Below are 13,664 nucleotides of genomic sequence, written 5' to 3' on the forward strand. Positions count from 1 at the left end.
AGCAGCTACTCGCTGTCATCCTGGCTGGCTAAACAGCATGATACAAACCTCCATAACGTCATCACTTGAGCAGCTTTGATCTATACAGGTTCAACAGAACTAACCATGGATTCATGCCCTTCACTTATGATTATTTTTAAACGATCTTTGTTATAAAAATAAACGGATTCTATCTCAAATGGCAAAGTTAGATCTTTTTGTTGTTAATTTCCTCTTTAAGTTGCAATAATCCCCTACTTATATTTTTTTTTTTTGGCACATCAACCCATAAACCTTAGTTACAGCTATGATTTTTCTGACCCAAAATAGCTCAGAGACCTAACAAATGTTAACTGTGGCACTCACAACAACCCAAACAATCAAACACTTTCAGCTGTGGTACCAGTGGAGTGATGAGAAGGCTCATGTAAACATCAAGAGTTTTAATTTGTAAGATGTCTGATCGACACTGCGTGAAGCAACTTGACAGGCTGGCTCCCAGACTGCTGGGTGTGCAGGACAGAATCAGCAAGAAAAATAACAGAAGCCAAACAACTTACAGGAAGCTCCCAAACGGTCAAATACTTTTCTTCAAATTAAATGTGTTAGCAAGATACTTCATCTACTTTTATATTAAAGTTGACTTCTGGACATTAAAAATGCATTAAAACAGGCATTTTTAAATTCTATTATCTTCATTAGCTTCCCTCAGGAATCAACAGTACATTATTGTCTCAAGATTAATATTGATAATAATTTGCAATAAAGCTGTATTTCTGTACGAGTAACAATAGAAAGAGAAATAATACAAACACCAAATAAAAATTCAATATACAACACAGGAAGTGATCTGATAATGTTTCATAAGTTATGGGCATATGAATATTGTCACACAAAAGAGATCAAAAAGGGAAAACTAACTTCTGCAGGTATTACTAGTTTTTCTGCACATTTAAAATAGAACAAATTTCCCTTACTTTCCTTCAGTTTCCTTTTTTTTTTTATACTTGTGAACTGCTTATCACAATGATTATGCAAAGCCCTTTTGAACTAAATGAATTAGTATAAAACCAAGTAACATTATCTTCAACTGCAGACGTAACACTTCAGAAACGTTAAATGAGTAGTAAAGGCTCAGATATCTAAATATCAATTATGTGACAAAACACTTCCTCATTTATCTGTGTTTCTATATGACGTCCTGTGTAATCACTATGTCAATTCATTTTCTCATTTTTGGGAAAAAAAGAAACACTCATTATCCAAAGAGGAGCTACAAAATACTGCTTTCAAGAACACACTTTCTGGAAGTGTGTCAGAAATTCCTTCAAGACCACAGAGTCCCAACAGCTCTTTCTTGGGTATCTGGCTTCTTTATCAGACCCATATCTAAGCATCTGAGTACGCAGTTATCAGCTACTAATGCTCCACTTCCTAAAGCAACGCATCAAAGCACAGAAGAGGTGATCTGGAAGGACATTGGGAACAAAGCAGGAGCTCACAGCTCACGGCTGCCGAAGAGCTGAGCTCAATATCCTGCCCTGAAGAGACCCTGACCGGATATCAGCGGCATCTTGTCTGCCTGAACTGCATTTCCTAGCAGCCACTACATTCCTTCCAACACACACAACCTCCAGTTTGTATTTTTCCTTCCCAGTCTGGCATGGCATCTTGAGAGGCTGCCAAATTCCTGATAATCTTAAAACTCGGCACGTGTCATTACTTTGCTGGACTGGGGCAAAGGTGAGCTCTATACCAAATTGATTTAGTCAGCCCACTCCCGATCATTAACACAGATACACAGCATCAGTCTAATTACACAGAAGCAAGTCCTGCCAATATCGTTTTACGAGGTTCAATGACTATCCCATTGCAACAGAATTTTAAACATATTGTTGGGGTTTGATTGCAAATTTTGAAAAGGTCATTGGAAGAAAAAGTAATTTCAATGACACCAATAATTTTGTTCTAGGTCTCCACGGATTCCTTTTGCAGCTTGGTTTTTACTAATTGCATGTTGCTTTTTTTTTTTTTGATGTTTTATTATTATTACAGATTGATTTTAACTGTTACAATTTAATGATTTATTTATTTTACCTCTCATAGCCATTTCACTGCAGTTACATAACACCCTTAACACCTCAAGCAGTTTAATATTTTTTTTTCCCCTGTATTTTTTTTTTTTAATCCAAAACATCAAAATAAGAAGTGTTTTCTTACATACCTTGTGTCCCAGCCACGTCCCATGGTGACCCTCCACTGGAAGGCGCTCTGCATCCCCAGTTAGGTCAGTCAAGGCATCCTGAAGAAAAGAAGTCACCGTGTTTCAGATAAGTCAAACTGCAAGGGCAAGTCAGGAAGGTCTCAGACTATCCTGAAAGTTTGCTAGGGTGGCCAAGGGTAGATGAGGTCTTACAGTGCACTTACTTTTGGAGACAGCGTTCCTCGGATACTAATGACCACCTTCTTCTTATCATGGTCCACAGCCACATAGAAAGGAGTTTCATAAACCTGGAAAAGATCCACTACTGTAGCGCTCAGGTGAAACATTCCTGTTTACATATTCTCCTGCTCAGGGAAAAGCATGCACAGCAGCTTGACAGACCATGCCTTACAGGTAAGCACTCCTCTGAACGATCTGATTTTGGCAGTAACAAATATTTCTGTCCAAGGGGCAGAATTTCTTGGCAGAGAGATAGGAAAAAGTTCAAGTTTCCTTCTTTTGTACCACATCTGGAAGCATGTGAGCCCCATTAGGAGGGACCGTAGGAACATGCCCCAAGTATGAAAGGGGTTGCAGACTCCTTACCGCATCATGACAAGAAGTATAAACGATGTCCACCGAGGTCATATTCTCATCCAAGAAGTGGCGCCGGATGGCAATGGCATTGCAGCCACAGCAATTATCCTCCTCAATGGTGACGCTAGGTGCATAGCGGGGACGTGAGGGACAGAGACAGCAACATCTGCAGAAGAAAAAAATAATGAGAGAGCTTTGAGGAAAGAGGAATGTGGAAGAGACTGACTTTTAGAGTGGAATGCCTAGAGATGAGGGAAAGGAAGGGGGACCCTGCAAGACACACTGGCCTCATCTTGACAGAAATGGTTTCCTTCAGTTGCTGAAGCTCTTGCACAAAACAGCACACAAATCATGTTTCGGCATCAAAAAGGGGCACTGGGCTCTAATGCAGTTTTCTTTCTGGGCACCAGGGAGAGCTACAGTGCAACCAGTCTCCAAGGAATCACTCCACGGTAGGGCTGGGATCTCTCCTAAGTGAATACTGTGCTTAATGGCACAATTCCTCTATTGCTTCAACACACAAGCAGATAGCATTTATTAGATGTATATCTATTTATAATAAACAACAAAACAGGTCTAGAGTCATCCCAGAACCACAACGGAAGCAGATTTTTTCTTCCTTTCCTTGAAAGATGTTTCACATGTAAAAGTGAAAAGAAATTGCTTGCATAAGTGCAAAAAGCTCAACCCCAAAGAGAATCTGATGACAGCATTACAGCAGCTAAAAGCAAACATTTAAAACTATGCAATCCTGAACTGTACTACAGCATTGCTTCTGTGAGGTGAGAACTGTACAGCATGGCAGAAAAAAACAATTAGAGAGAGCACAGCACAAACTCTGGCCAAGTCTCATTGATGCTTTAATAAAGACCCAAATGTCAACTCCCTGCATATCTGGGCTTGCTGATAAATCTGATTTCTGCACTCTAAGACAGCTATTTTGACTCAGCTTGAAAGCAGTCAGATGAAAGCCAGATGAGTTCTCTCCACTGGCTGTCCAAACTGCACAGGACTGGCGTGATCCTTAGTGCACCAGAGAGGATAGAGCATATGACAGTCTGGTTTATTTAACGAGGTAAGAAGATAAGCAACTGTAAGAAAGACAGAAGAAAGATATGAGAATGAAGGAAAAGAGATAGAGACAGCATATGAAGGGAAACAGAAATAAAAGCAGAAGAGCAAAGGAGAAGGAAGTAACTGAAGAATAAGGGAGAGAGCAAACTGATGAAAGAAAGGAGAATTCTAAATCAGGGAAAAACAGAAGGGAAGAGGAAAGAAGAGAAGGCAGAGCGATAGACAGGACGGCCACTCACGAGCAGGATCTGGCCAGGCGACAGAGTCCACATGTGGGCTTCCTCATCAGGTATATGGGCCAGCCATAGGCCGCCAGGGCAAACAGCATGTAGTAACACACCTCTTTGTATCGCTGCATCTCTTGCTGAAAGAGACAAGAGACTCACTAAAGGCCTTATTCTCTTAACACGTTGATTTGTTCCCGTCTCCCTTTTTCCATCTTAGACTGCACCCTTCTTTCTGAAGATCAGTGCTCTCTCTTACCACCACTAGAACAGCAAACACTGTCAGCATTTCCAGGGGGCTGCAGGAGAGTGCGCTGGTTATGCTCAGAAAGATCCTCTCCCTCCCCTCCCAGTATAGCTATGCCATTTTTGTGATCAGAGGAGCCCTTCTAGCTGCTTAACCAAGGCAGAAGTTAATTCTATAGGCATTCTCCTCTATGTATCAAACACCTTGCTGCAAAGGAAGGCCATTCTCTGTGGGTTTTGCCCCACCCAACCCTAACTGAACACTGGAGAAACTAGTTTAAGTCTCAAGAAGATGAGCTCTCTAAATACACTGCTCCACATGGGCACAGGCCATAAGGAAGATGCCCAGAGAGGACCATAAAGACAGTGCGGGGCCACGTGCCCCAGTGCTGTCTTCTATAAGCCATGCTGATATTGCTCCCCAAGCACCCTGTGCAGAAGGAGACAGGCTGAACACAAGCAGGATGTTAGCATTAAATGCAGCAGAGTACAGCATAGCCACAAGCAGGTTAATCACAGAATTGCTTGATCAGAGATACTGGGATTGGGTCAGCCTTGCATCTCTTGCAGCAGGATCATCTAATCAAGGAGTGTGAATATAGCCAAGAGATGAAGGGCTGCAACAGGAGCATGCCAGGAGAAAAGCCAAGCTCAATTTACATAAAGCAGACTGCAGCCATTTCCATCCTGAGAACTGCTGACAGAACCAGCCCCAGGAAGGAAGGCCATCTCGCTCCAGGAAGCTCCCTTCCCTCATCATGACGGAGCCCTGCCTGCTGGGCTCCGTGAGCTCTGCTGCTGGTGCCACCATATGGAGCTCTGCACAACATTCCTGGCTGCAGCACTGAGCTTGTACATCTGGCTTTGGAGACACCTCACATTGTCTTTCCCTATCTGAGTGGAAATACTACCACTTCCTGCCACGTGGAGGACAGAGACAGATAATGCTTTAAAAGTGATCTGAAAACAAAGCTTCAGGAAAGCAAGCATTTTTATTCTATTGTACCAGTCCTAATTTCTGTGATAATTCCAGAGGGGCAGAAGAAAAGAGAAACCACTGGAAAAAAAAGAATACAGGCTACACGGGAAGTATGGTGAGTTTGCAGCATCACAGTCCAGTGACTTACCGTGTTTTTCAGATCCAGATACTTTGTGTTCCTGGTCACTGGCATCCCAGACAGAAAAGCTAAAATGTCATTGTTTGCCTGTAAGTCACAAACAGACAAAAATTCTTCTCTGTGACACCAAGACAAAAATCTACACAAGAAAGAACTACGTAACACGGGACAAGATAGTTAGCAAGCATCTTGACCAGTCTCCTGAATGGGTTCTGATTTCTGCCCCATTTGATCACCGCTGTCTGAACATCAACTCTGGGGAAAAAAAAAAAAAAAAAAGAAAAAACACCACAACTTCTCTATTGAGTTAGCAATCTGGAAATCTCAATGCCAGGAACAGCTTGAGAATTCAGGAATTTTTCCCTGACGTTCCTGCTGCAGTTCTGTCCAAATGCTGAAGTCTTCTCTACATCACTGTATAGAAGGAGTAATCTTCCTATTCACTTTAAAGTAACTGCCTCCTTCTTCAAGGCAGTTGCCCATCTGGGGTCTAGAGCTAAATCTGTAGGTATCACCTGCCTAGAAAAGACAACAGGTGTCAAGCTCAACTTAGTGTCATTTGGGCCCTTTTGGGAGTCTCGGAAAAAGCTGCTAAAGAATAGTATTTTTATTTTACAGCTCCGTGACTGGCAACAGCCCCTCACACAACAGAAACAAGGTGGGCAGAGACATGCAGTTCTCACACAGTAAGTCACAAGAGCAACAGGTTAAGTCAGAGGCCAAGTGAAATGCCCATCACCTCCGCGCACAGCAGCACGCCCCCTCCACCCACCTCATCCAGCACAGCATTGCGCTTTGCCCGTTGCCGTTGACGCAGAAGAACCAGGCCTGCAATGATGTCAGATGGGACGATGTCAAGGTCTCGGAAAAACTCAGCAAAAAGGTAGGCGATTTCAGAGTAGGCGTCCTGCAAAATCCACGGAGAGACAGGTTTAGGAGGAGTTTGGGTGTGGGGAGCCTCAAAACAGGACACAGAATGAAAACCAATGCGGCAGCAATGGCCTCATTTCTGTAGCTCTCTCCAAAACATCCACGGGATTCCTTCAGGGAACACCATATCTGGCCTAATCATTATTAATACCCTTCATATTTTACATAGTCGCACGCATAGGTCTCAGCTGAGACTGAATTTGCACTGTGCTGGTTGCCTACGTGTGGATAAACAGACCACCTCAACATCAAAACAGGCAAGGCAAACACAAAGGGAGGGAAGGGAAACATTTTCGTCTCTACATTGTAAATAAGTCACAGGAAGTAAGCCAAGAACCAAACAAATCCCAATCCAGTGTCATCTCAGAGTCCTACTTTATCCTCAAAAGCAATTTCAAAAGAACAAATGCAATTCAGGAAAAGTGCACCAATTTTGTCCTATTTAACAGTCTCTTCAGTTCCGTAACTCTGTCCTGGAATCATTTTCCCCATCCTTAAGCTAGACCTCACCATCCCTGGTACCTCACAGAGAAAGTGAGAGGGGATTCTGAGAGGGAGAGTGAGAGGGATTTCTGAATCCTGCCACTGAGCTGTCTCTGTAGCTTGCATTGTTTATTATCACGCTCTTTGTTATACGATTTCAAAGAGTTAAATCACGACAAGCAGGTGTTACATATTACAGCTTTTGGTACTGAAAGAGCTGAGCAAGTTACCAAGCTTTTCCAAGTTTATCTTGGACCACACCCAAGCAAAAGGGCCTGAAGAGAAAAACCTGTAAAAAGAGATCTGAGTCATTAAATGCAGAGTTCCAGCAGAGAAAGTGACCACCCCCCCAAAAAGGAAGACACCACAGAAGGGAGGGAAGTGGAAGTGATCTTCGAAAGTCACCCAAAGGCTCTGAAGCAGAGTGACACAGATTTTGACGAGAAATGTTATTTCCCCTTTGGCTCTGTACCATGAAAGAACACAGGACCTCGAGTGAGAATGGTTTGGGAGGTTGGAGATGGGCTGGACTGCGAGGCAACGCATCTGGCCATCGCTCAGAACAACAGACTTAAAGGCAAAAGTGACCCAAGGGCTAAACAAACAAAAAGTGGGACTTAGCAAGTGCTGTAGGACACAGATAGTCAGTATTTTCACTCACGCCATTGCTAAACCTTTCCTATGAAGATTTAACAGTCTCATCAAGCCTGTATTTTCATAGCATCCTTTACACAGAGTTCAGGCCACGTGACTGCAGTCTTGTCTGTAGAAAGCCTGGGCTGTTCACTTGAAGAAAGGCCGGTCTTCAGGTCAGAATCTCTCCATCTCTTTGACAGGCAAGAAAGTAAGTCCCTTTTCCCCCTAGCAGGCTGGCAGGCGATGACCTACATTCATTCATCTCTGACAAACTCCTGGAGTGCGAGATTACTTTCTGTATTTTTTCCACATGCCTACCAGAGCAAGTTAAATCATCGTTAGGAATGGGACTTCAGGTGCCAACTGTGCAGGTTTCCATACCAGCTGTGCCTCTGAAGAGCAAATGGACTTGCATCAACCTCTCCAACATTACAACCACATAGTCCTCAAAGTACTGACCCTGTAAATCCTACCACCGTTCCAACAAGCATGCAAGAAATGCAAATGGACTCAAAATAAAATATGACACCCACTAATCCAAAATAACAACCCCTCCGTTTAACATTCTGACCAAAATAAAAGGTCAAAACAAGAGTCCAACATGCGTGTTTTGTTCCGAAGGAGGGGTTTCTGCTGGAGCACTTGATATGACACTAGGATTGTCTGCAGTGTTCTGCTACAAACCCTGGAGGCTCTGGGGCTAGCAGAGCCTTAGTGTTGCAGACTTCACTCCAAACCCTTAAAACAGATTCTTGCCCTGATGCCACGTCCGCTCAGAAGAACTCTGTTTTCCAGCTCAGAGGACAATCATCCCCTGCTAGAACATTTTTTCCCATGAAGCCTGGGAGAGGCAGCAAAGGATTCATTTCTGATCCATTACATATGCATTCATTCCACACACTGCCATGCCAGGACACACAAAGTCAGAGCTTGTTTCTTCAAAGAAAAGAGCCTGGAAATCACACAAGCTGAATGTAAAGTGGAAATTCAATAGCACGAGGAATTTGAAGATTCTGGTATCTGCTTTTATGCTCAACTAGAAAAAAAGCAGAAACCAACAGTCATGGCAGAATGAGAAGTTTGTTTGAAAAAAAAAATCCTGACATGAGGTGAAATATGTTGCATTCCTAGATAAAATACATTTGTTCAGGAATCAGGACATTTGGCTGCCCCTCTGGGCTCCCAAGCCAGGCTGCAGTGCCCACGCTGCCCCGCGGGCAGGCAGCTCTGGGTACCCAGGCAAGGCACCTGGCGGTGCTGGCGGTGCAGGAGGGAAGCTGGTGCACCCAAAAGCAGAGGGGCAGAACGTAACCCTTGAGGGAACGCCGCTGTTTGAGCTGCCACGGCACAAAGCTTGTTTCGTTGCAGTTTTCCAGACAGATTTTCCTAAGCAGCTCTAGCAGATCTGTGAAGGTCAGCAGTCCTGGGCCGTTCCTCCCGAGCAGGACAGCAGCTCGGGGCCGGATGTCCCCCAGGAGCCATGAGGTGTTTCGTCCAGTACTGCAGGAGCGCCGGGCAGGACCAGCACACCAGAACACTTGCTGGATTTCTGCAGAAGGGCTGTGACAACTCCTGCAGCCATCCACACTTTGGAAACCGCACCCTGAGGATAACTACGCAGCACTTACCAACAACCCTTTTTAATCTAATTCATACTGGTTGCCATCTGTGATGAACACATGTTCAGGTAGCCTTCACCTGACTCTCCATTATTTTTACACAGCTTTTCATCTTATTGCACCTTTCCCTTTTGAGGTTAAATTCCCAGTCTTATTTCTCTTGCTATACAAGCTCACGTCCCTTCCGTTATGCTCCTTTTTCTGCTGCATCTTTTAGGAGATCAAACTATATTTAGTGAGAACATCACTGATGTGGCCGGTCCCTTGATGGCTTTCCTGTCATTTTCTATGCCCTTCCACTGAAGTTAAATGTTTTTTTCTGGGTGTTTTTTTTTTTTTTGGTCACTGCTGTGCACTGATGTCTTTGTTGAGGTGCCCTTGATAACTCCTAGCTCTTTTCCTGAGAGGTTGTAACTAATTCAGAGCCTATCAGTGTGTGTGAGTAATTTGTTTCTTCAGATGCGTATGCATCACCTCATCCTTTTCTATTATGACTTTCGTTTATCATCGATAATTCCCTTGTTCTGCTTGGTCCTTCAGGAGTTCTAAGATACTCTTAATTCTCACCAACCTAAATAGTAAAATCATCAGCAAAATTCTTTACCTTACTATTCACCTCTCCACCAGGTCACTGGGAGTCCTGTTGAATACCACCTTAACATATAAAAACCTGCTCCCACTGCTTTCAATAGGAATGAATGGGCTGCTAACTTTTATGGAAGCAAAAATCAACCCCTTACCCTCCTGTGTTCCCTCTTCCCCACCCCACCCCACCCCCCCTAGCTGTTTTCTGCAAGGGAAAGTACCAGCTGTAGCACATAAAAACTTCAAAGTGTCAATCTTCATTTGAATCCATGGATTAGATGGTAGGTTTGGACCAGTTGGTATCTACAAATAATCCTTTGCCAATTCTGACAGGTTTACCTTTTCCCCACCTTCAAAGAGGTCTCTTTTTGAAGCATAAAAGACAAACTCAAACAGTAAGAGAAACTGCCTAAGCAAAAGGAAACTGAAGCCGACCAAAGTGCTGTCAAGTGCTGAACCTAAATTGATGAAAAATGTATCTTTCCACCAGTATCTTCACTTAAAATCACCCCAGTTTGCCACAACAGCAAGGTAAAGAACAACTTCAGGAGAAGAGCTTAAAACTGACAAACAACATTGCTTTTCTGTGCTATTACCTGTCCTAGAGAGCATCCTGTAATACTCAAAACCAGAAGGTTAAGACTGGCTCTTTTAAAAAAGACAACTGCCCTCCCCAGCAATGTTGAAAGGTGAAAATCTGCACCTAAAGGGAAACAGCAACTTCTGTTTTTGCATGGGATACCCAGGTTCCCTCCTGCAGAAAAGGAACTGTAAATTCAACCCACTCAGGCTGAAAGAAAGGAAAAGGAACTAGCATACAGCAAAACGTCAAGCCTTTTCATTCTGGGAGGCAGCTCAGCTTGCTGCTTCTTGGAAGACATCTTCGATCCTTGCATGCACTGCTGTCAAGGCTTACTGGACTCATTGTGGCTCCAGATCTCAAAGAACGCTCACAAGGAAATGCGACATGTCCAGGTTTGACAGCAGGAATCCCACACTGCTGTGCTCTGCTGAGTCCCATGTACCGTCAGCCACACACGGAGCTTGCTCTCTGACAGGAGACACTTGGTACCTACCGACTGAGAGTCTTTTGTCCGCGTGCAGCAAAGAAAAACTTTGAGTCGGCGAGTCCAGCTGCTGGCCTGCCCTTCTTCCAGGCGGTGTCTACAGTAAAGAAATAAAGGGGTAGGTTGGCACATGAGGACAGGCAGGAGAACGTGACAAAACAACAGTATGATCCAATACATAAACCATGTAGCCACAGGTAAAACGCATCCTAAGCCATACTTTTATGTTGCTCTAGCAGAGAAAAGAAGACCTCACACAGTTTAAAGACTGAGATGGCATCCTTCCTGAGCAAGATGGTTGTTCTATATCATCTGCTGAAAGCAGCATGTCCAAGCACCTGGCGGTGCACAGAAGAGGTGTTCCACCTCTTTGGAACTAGATGATCTTTAAGGTCCCTTCCAAGCTGAGCCATTCTATGATTCTCTGAATGGAAGGAGTTTCTACTGGAAACTTGGTAGCTGCATCAGAAACTTGGTAGCTCTGACGTACTACCACTCAGTGGAAACACTTTACTTTTTTTTTTTTTATGGGGAGGGTTACAAAAGACACTGAGCACTTACAATAAGAGCTGTGCAAATCTTTCCAATAAATTGCTTATTTGGATATATATATTTATGCTAAGTAATGCAGTAATATAGAACTGAAAAAAAGTCTGTTCTTTTTTCAAGTACGGTGCATAACTTTAATCTGAAAAAGGAAAAGCAAGCTAAACGTTCTCTTTCAATTTATTAAAGGTTAAAAGAGCCTAAATACAGAAGGTTTCACTCAACCCACATTTGGTTTATATGACATTTCAATTTCAGTTCAAAATTAGCTAACCGGACAACCCTATTTAAAATAAACTACTGCTGAGTTCATTCCACTGTCGTGAGCTTGCCCTAGTTACAACACTTTGTAGGGTGACAGTCCCTTATGTTTAACTAGCATTCCTGCAGAACAAACCTGAGATCAAGTCAGACTTGGCGCTGTTGAAGCAGGTGACTTTTTTTTTTGCCAGACAGCCATGCCACCTGCATGTGAGGAAGTCCACAGCTCTTCTAATGCAGGATCTTTTTTACGTGAACACTAACTTAACATGGGTCAGACCCATGTTAATTAATCAAGACCAAATCAAGAAGACCACCAGTTTTCTGCCAAATGATCACATCAGGAAGATCCCAAGCACAAAGAGTGGGTTGCACCTGGCAGAAAAAGATGCTGGTAAACAAGTATCTGCCTGCAACAGGAGGAGGAGATTCTGCAGGGCTATCCATCAGCTCATGCCTGAACATTTTAAAACTACCCATAACCTCCAAGGAAGATTCCAAAAAGTGGAACAGGAATACGTGGGTCTTAAGACAGAGTTGGCAATGCCAGTTTGCTCTACTAAAACTCCAGAGAACTCAGACAGCAATGCAAAGAACTTCACAACTTCACCGCGGGGGCTGAAAAGCCAGTGTGCTCTGAGCTATTTTCACTCCAACTTTTCCCAAATTCTTTCTTCCTAACACTGAACTTCCACATGTTTATTATGAGCCCTAGAGCGAGTTTCTTAGAAAAGTCTCAGCACAATTAATTGAGTCATTTGTTTTGTTTTGATTTATTTTGTTAGCTCTGCAAGACTGTAAAAGCCCCCACACATCAAGATGCCACCAGTAAAGGAAAACCACTGTGTAGCGGAGTCCAGTAAGTTACAGAGTACCACAAAAAGGAAGCCAAAGTCACATGTCTCCTAAATGTGACAAACCAACCAAGTACTTTCATGAGTTAAGACAGAGGAAATATGGCTCAGATTAAGGTAATGCAAAGGTCAAATTACTGCTGTAACGTCAGAAGGCTCTATCACTGCAGACCGGGGGACTTCGATAGGAATGGCTGGTCCTCAGCATCTTGCAGAATCACAGTCCAGAAACAGGCAGAAAATTTCAAAGCATATTCCTCAGAAGGATTGTTTTAAGTGGAGAATTTCAAAATATACTCTGGAAACAACTGCTTTAGTAGCAAACACGTAGTAATATTTTATGTTTCCCTTTCACATTACAGCCCACAGCATTTTGCTTGTTAACATCTGTTAATGCTCCCCTTTCTACAGTAGAAATCTGCAAACAGCAGGCACAAGCTCTCTGAAAATGTTACAGGCCTGGAGGGAAAAACCTGGCCATGGCCCAAGGGACAAATACCTTCACTCAGTTGTCTGGGATCTTAAAATTCCAGAGGGAAGATCATTTTTGGTGTTTTGTTTTATTCTACCTTAAGTTCTCCAGCAAAAAGAACTTCGTAACCTGTGGCAGTCAGTTTTCCCTTTGGAAAAAAAAACTGATTAAGCCCAACAGTTCATATTTTTTGTGGGGTACTAGATCCACAGTATCTTCATAGTATCTTCCAGCTTCTCATCCAGATCTGCCTGGGAATGTCTTTATCATAATGCAGCAACTGCACACATTAGGCTTACAGGGCACTAACTGAACATCCAAGGACAGCGTTAGTAACATACTGGAAAGGTAAGAAAGAGCATCTTATATTCTGCAGTAAAAACCAGGCTCCTTCAAACAAAGCTTGCCTTCAAACAAAGCTTGCTGTGTGGTCCTTAGAAGAGTCTAAGGACTTTTTTTTCCCCTACAGAAAAATACAGTCTGAAGTATCCCATTTCAAGACACTGAATGAGCACATATTCAACACACTCCTTGAATATACATTCCCAATGAGAAATACAAAATTTGCAGAATATTTTTTTAAAAGTCTCATTTTTAACATTCAAAACATAATGCCCTCAGTCCTACAAAGCCACATTCCTTGCTGACAGTTACATATGTCAAGACTGCATAATAAAACAAAAGCCTGTTTGTGTTGTCCCACTACTGGAAAAAGCTTCTGAAAAATGCCTTGCTTGGTGAAAAAAGCTTTCACATCCCCATCTGGGTAG

The 13,664-nt window shown here is 43.1% G+C and overlaps 1 protein-coding gene across 18 annotated transcripts in view; it reads right to left on the minus strand.

Annotated features, from left to right (window-relative positions):
• DAGLA (diacylglycerol lipase alpha) overlaps positions 1-13,664 on the minus strand; it is an 82,003-nt gene that overhangs the window by 23,264 nt on the left and 45,075 nt on the right. For all 18 annotated transcript variants that reach the window (XR_013952132.1, XR_013952133.1, XM_080594954.1 and 15 more), the window contains 7 exons: positions 10,771-10,858; positions 6,214-6,348; positions 5,451-5,528; positions 4,093-4,217; positions 2,789-2,945; positions 2,407-2,490; positions 2,204-2,281 (listed from right to left, as the gene is read on the minus strand). Coding sequence is in view for 16 of the 18 variants with exons in the window: in XM_080594954.1 (XP_080451080.1) it covers positions 2,204-2,281; positions 2,407-2,490; positions 2,789-2,945; positions 4,093-4,217; positions 5,451-5,528; positions 6,214-6,348; positions 10,771-10,858 (745 nt within the window). In the remaining 2 variants the exon portion in view is untranslated. The remainder of the gene's footprint in view (positions 1-2,203; positions 2,282-2,406; positions 2,491-2,788; positions 2,946-4,092; positions 4,218-5,450; positions 5,529-6,213; positions 6,349-10,770; positions 10,859-13,664) is intronic.

This window comes from Anser brachyrhynchus (assembly GCF_964034855.1).
Source record: "Anser brachyrhynchus genome assembly, chromosome: 5".
Classification (NCBI taxonomy): domain Eukaryota; kingdom Metazoa; phylum Chordata; class Aves; order Anseriformes; family Anatidae; genus Anser; species Anser brachyrhynchus.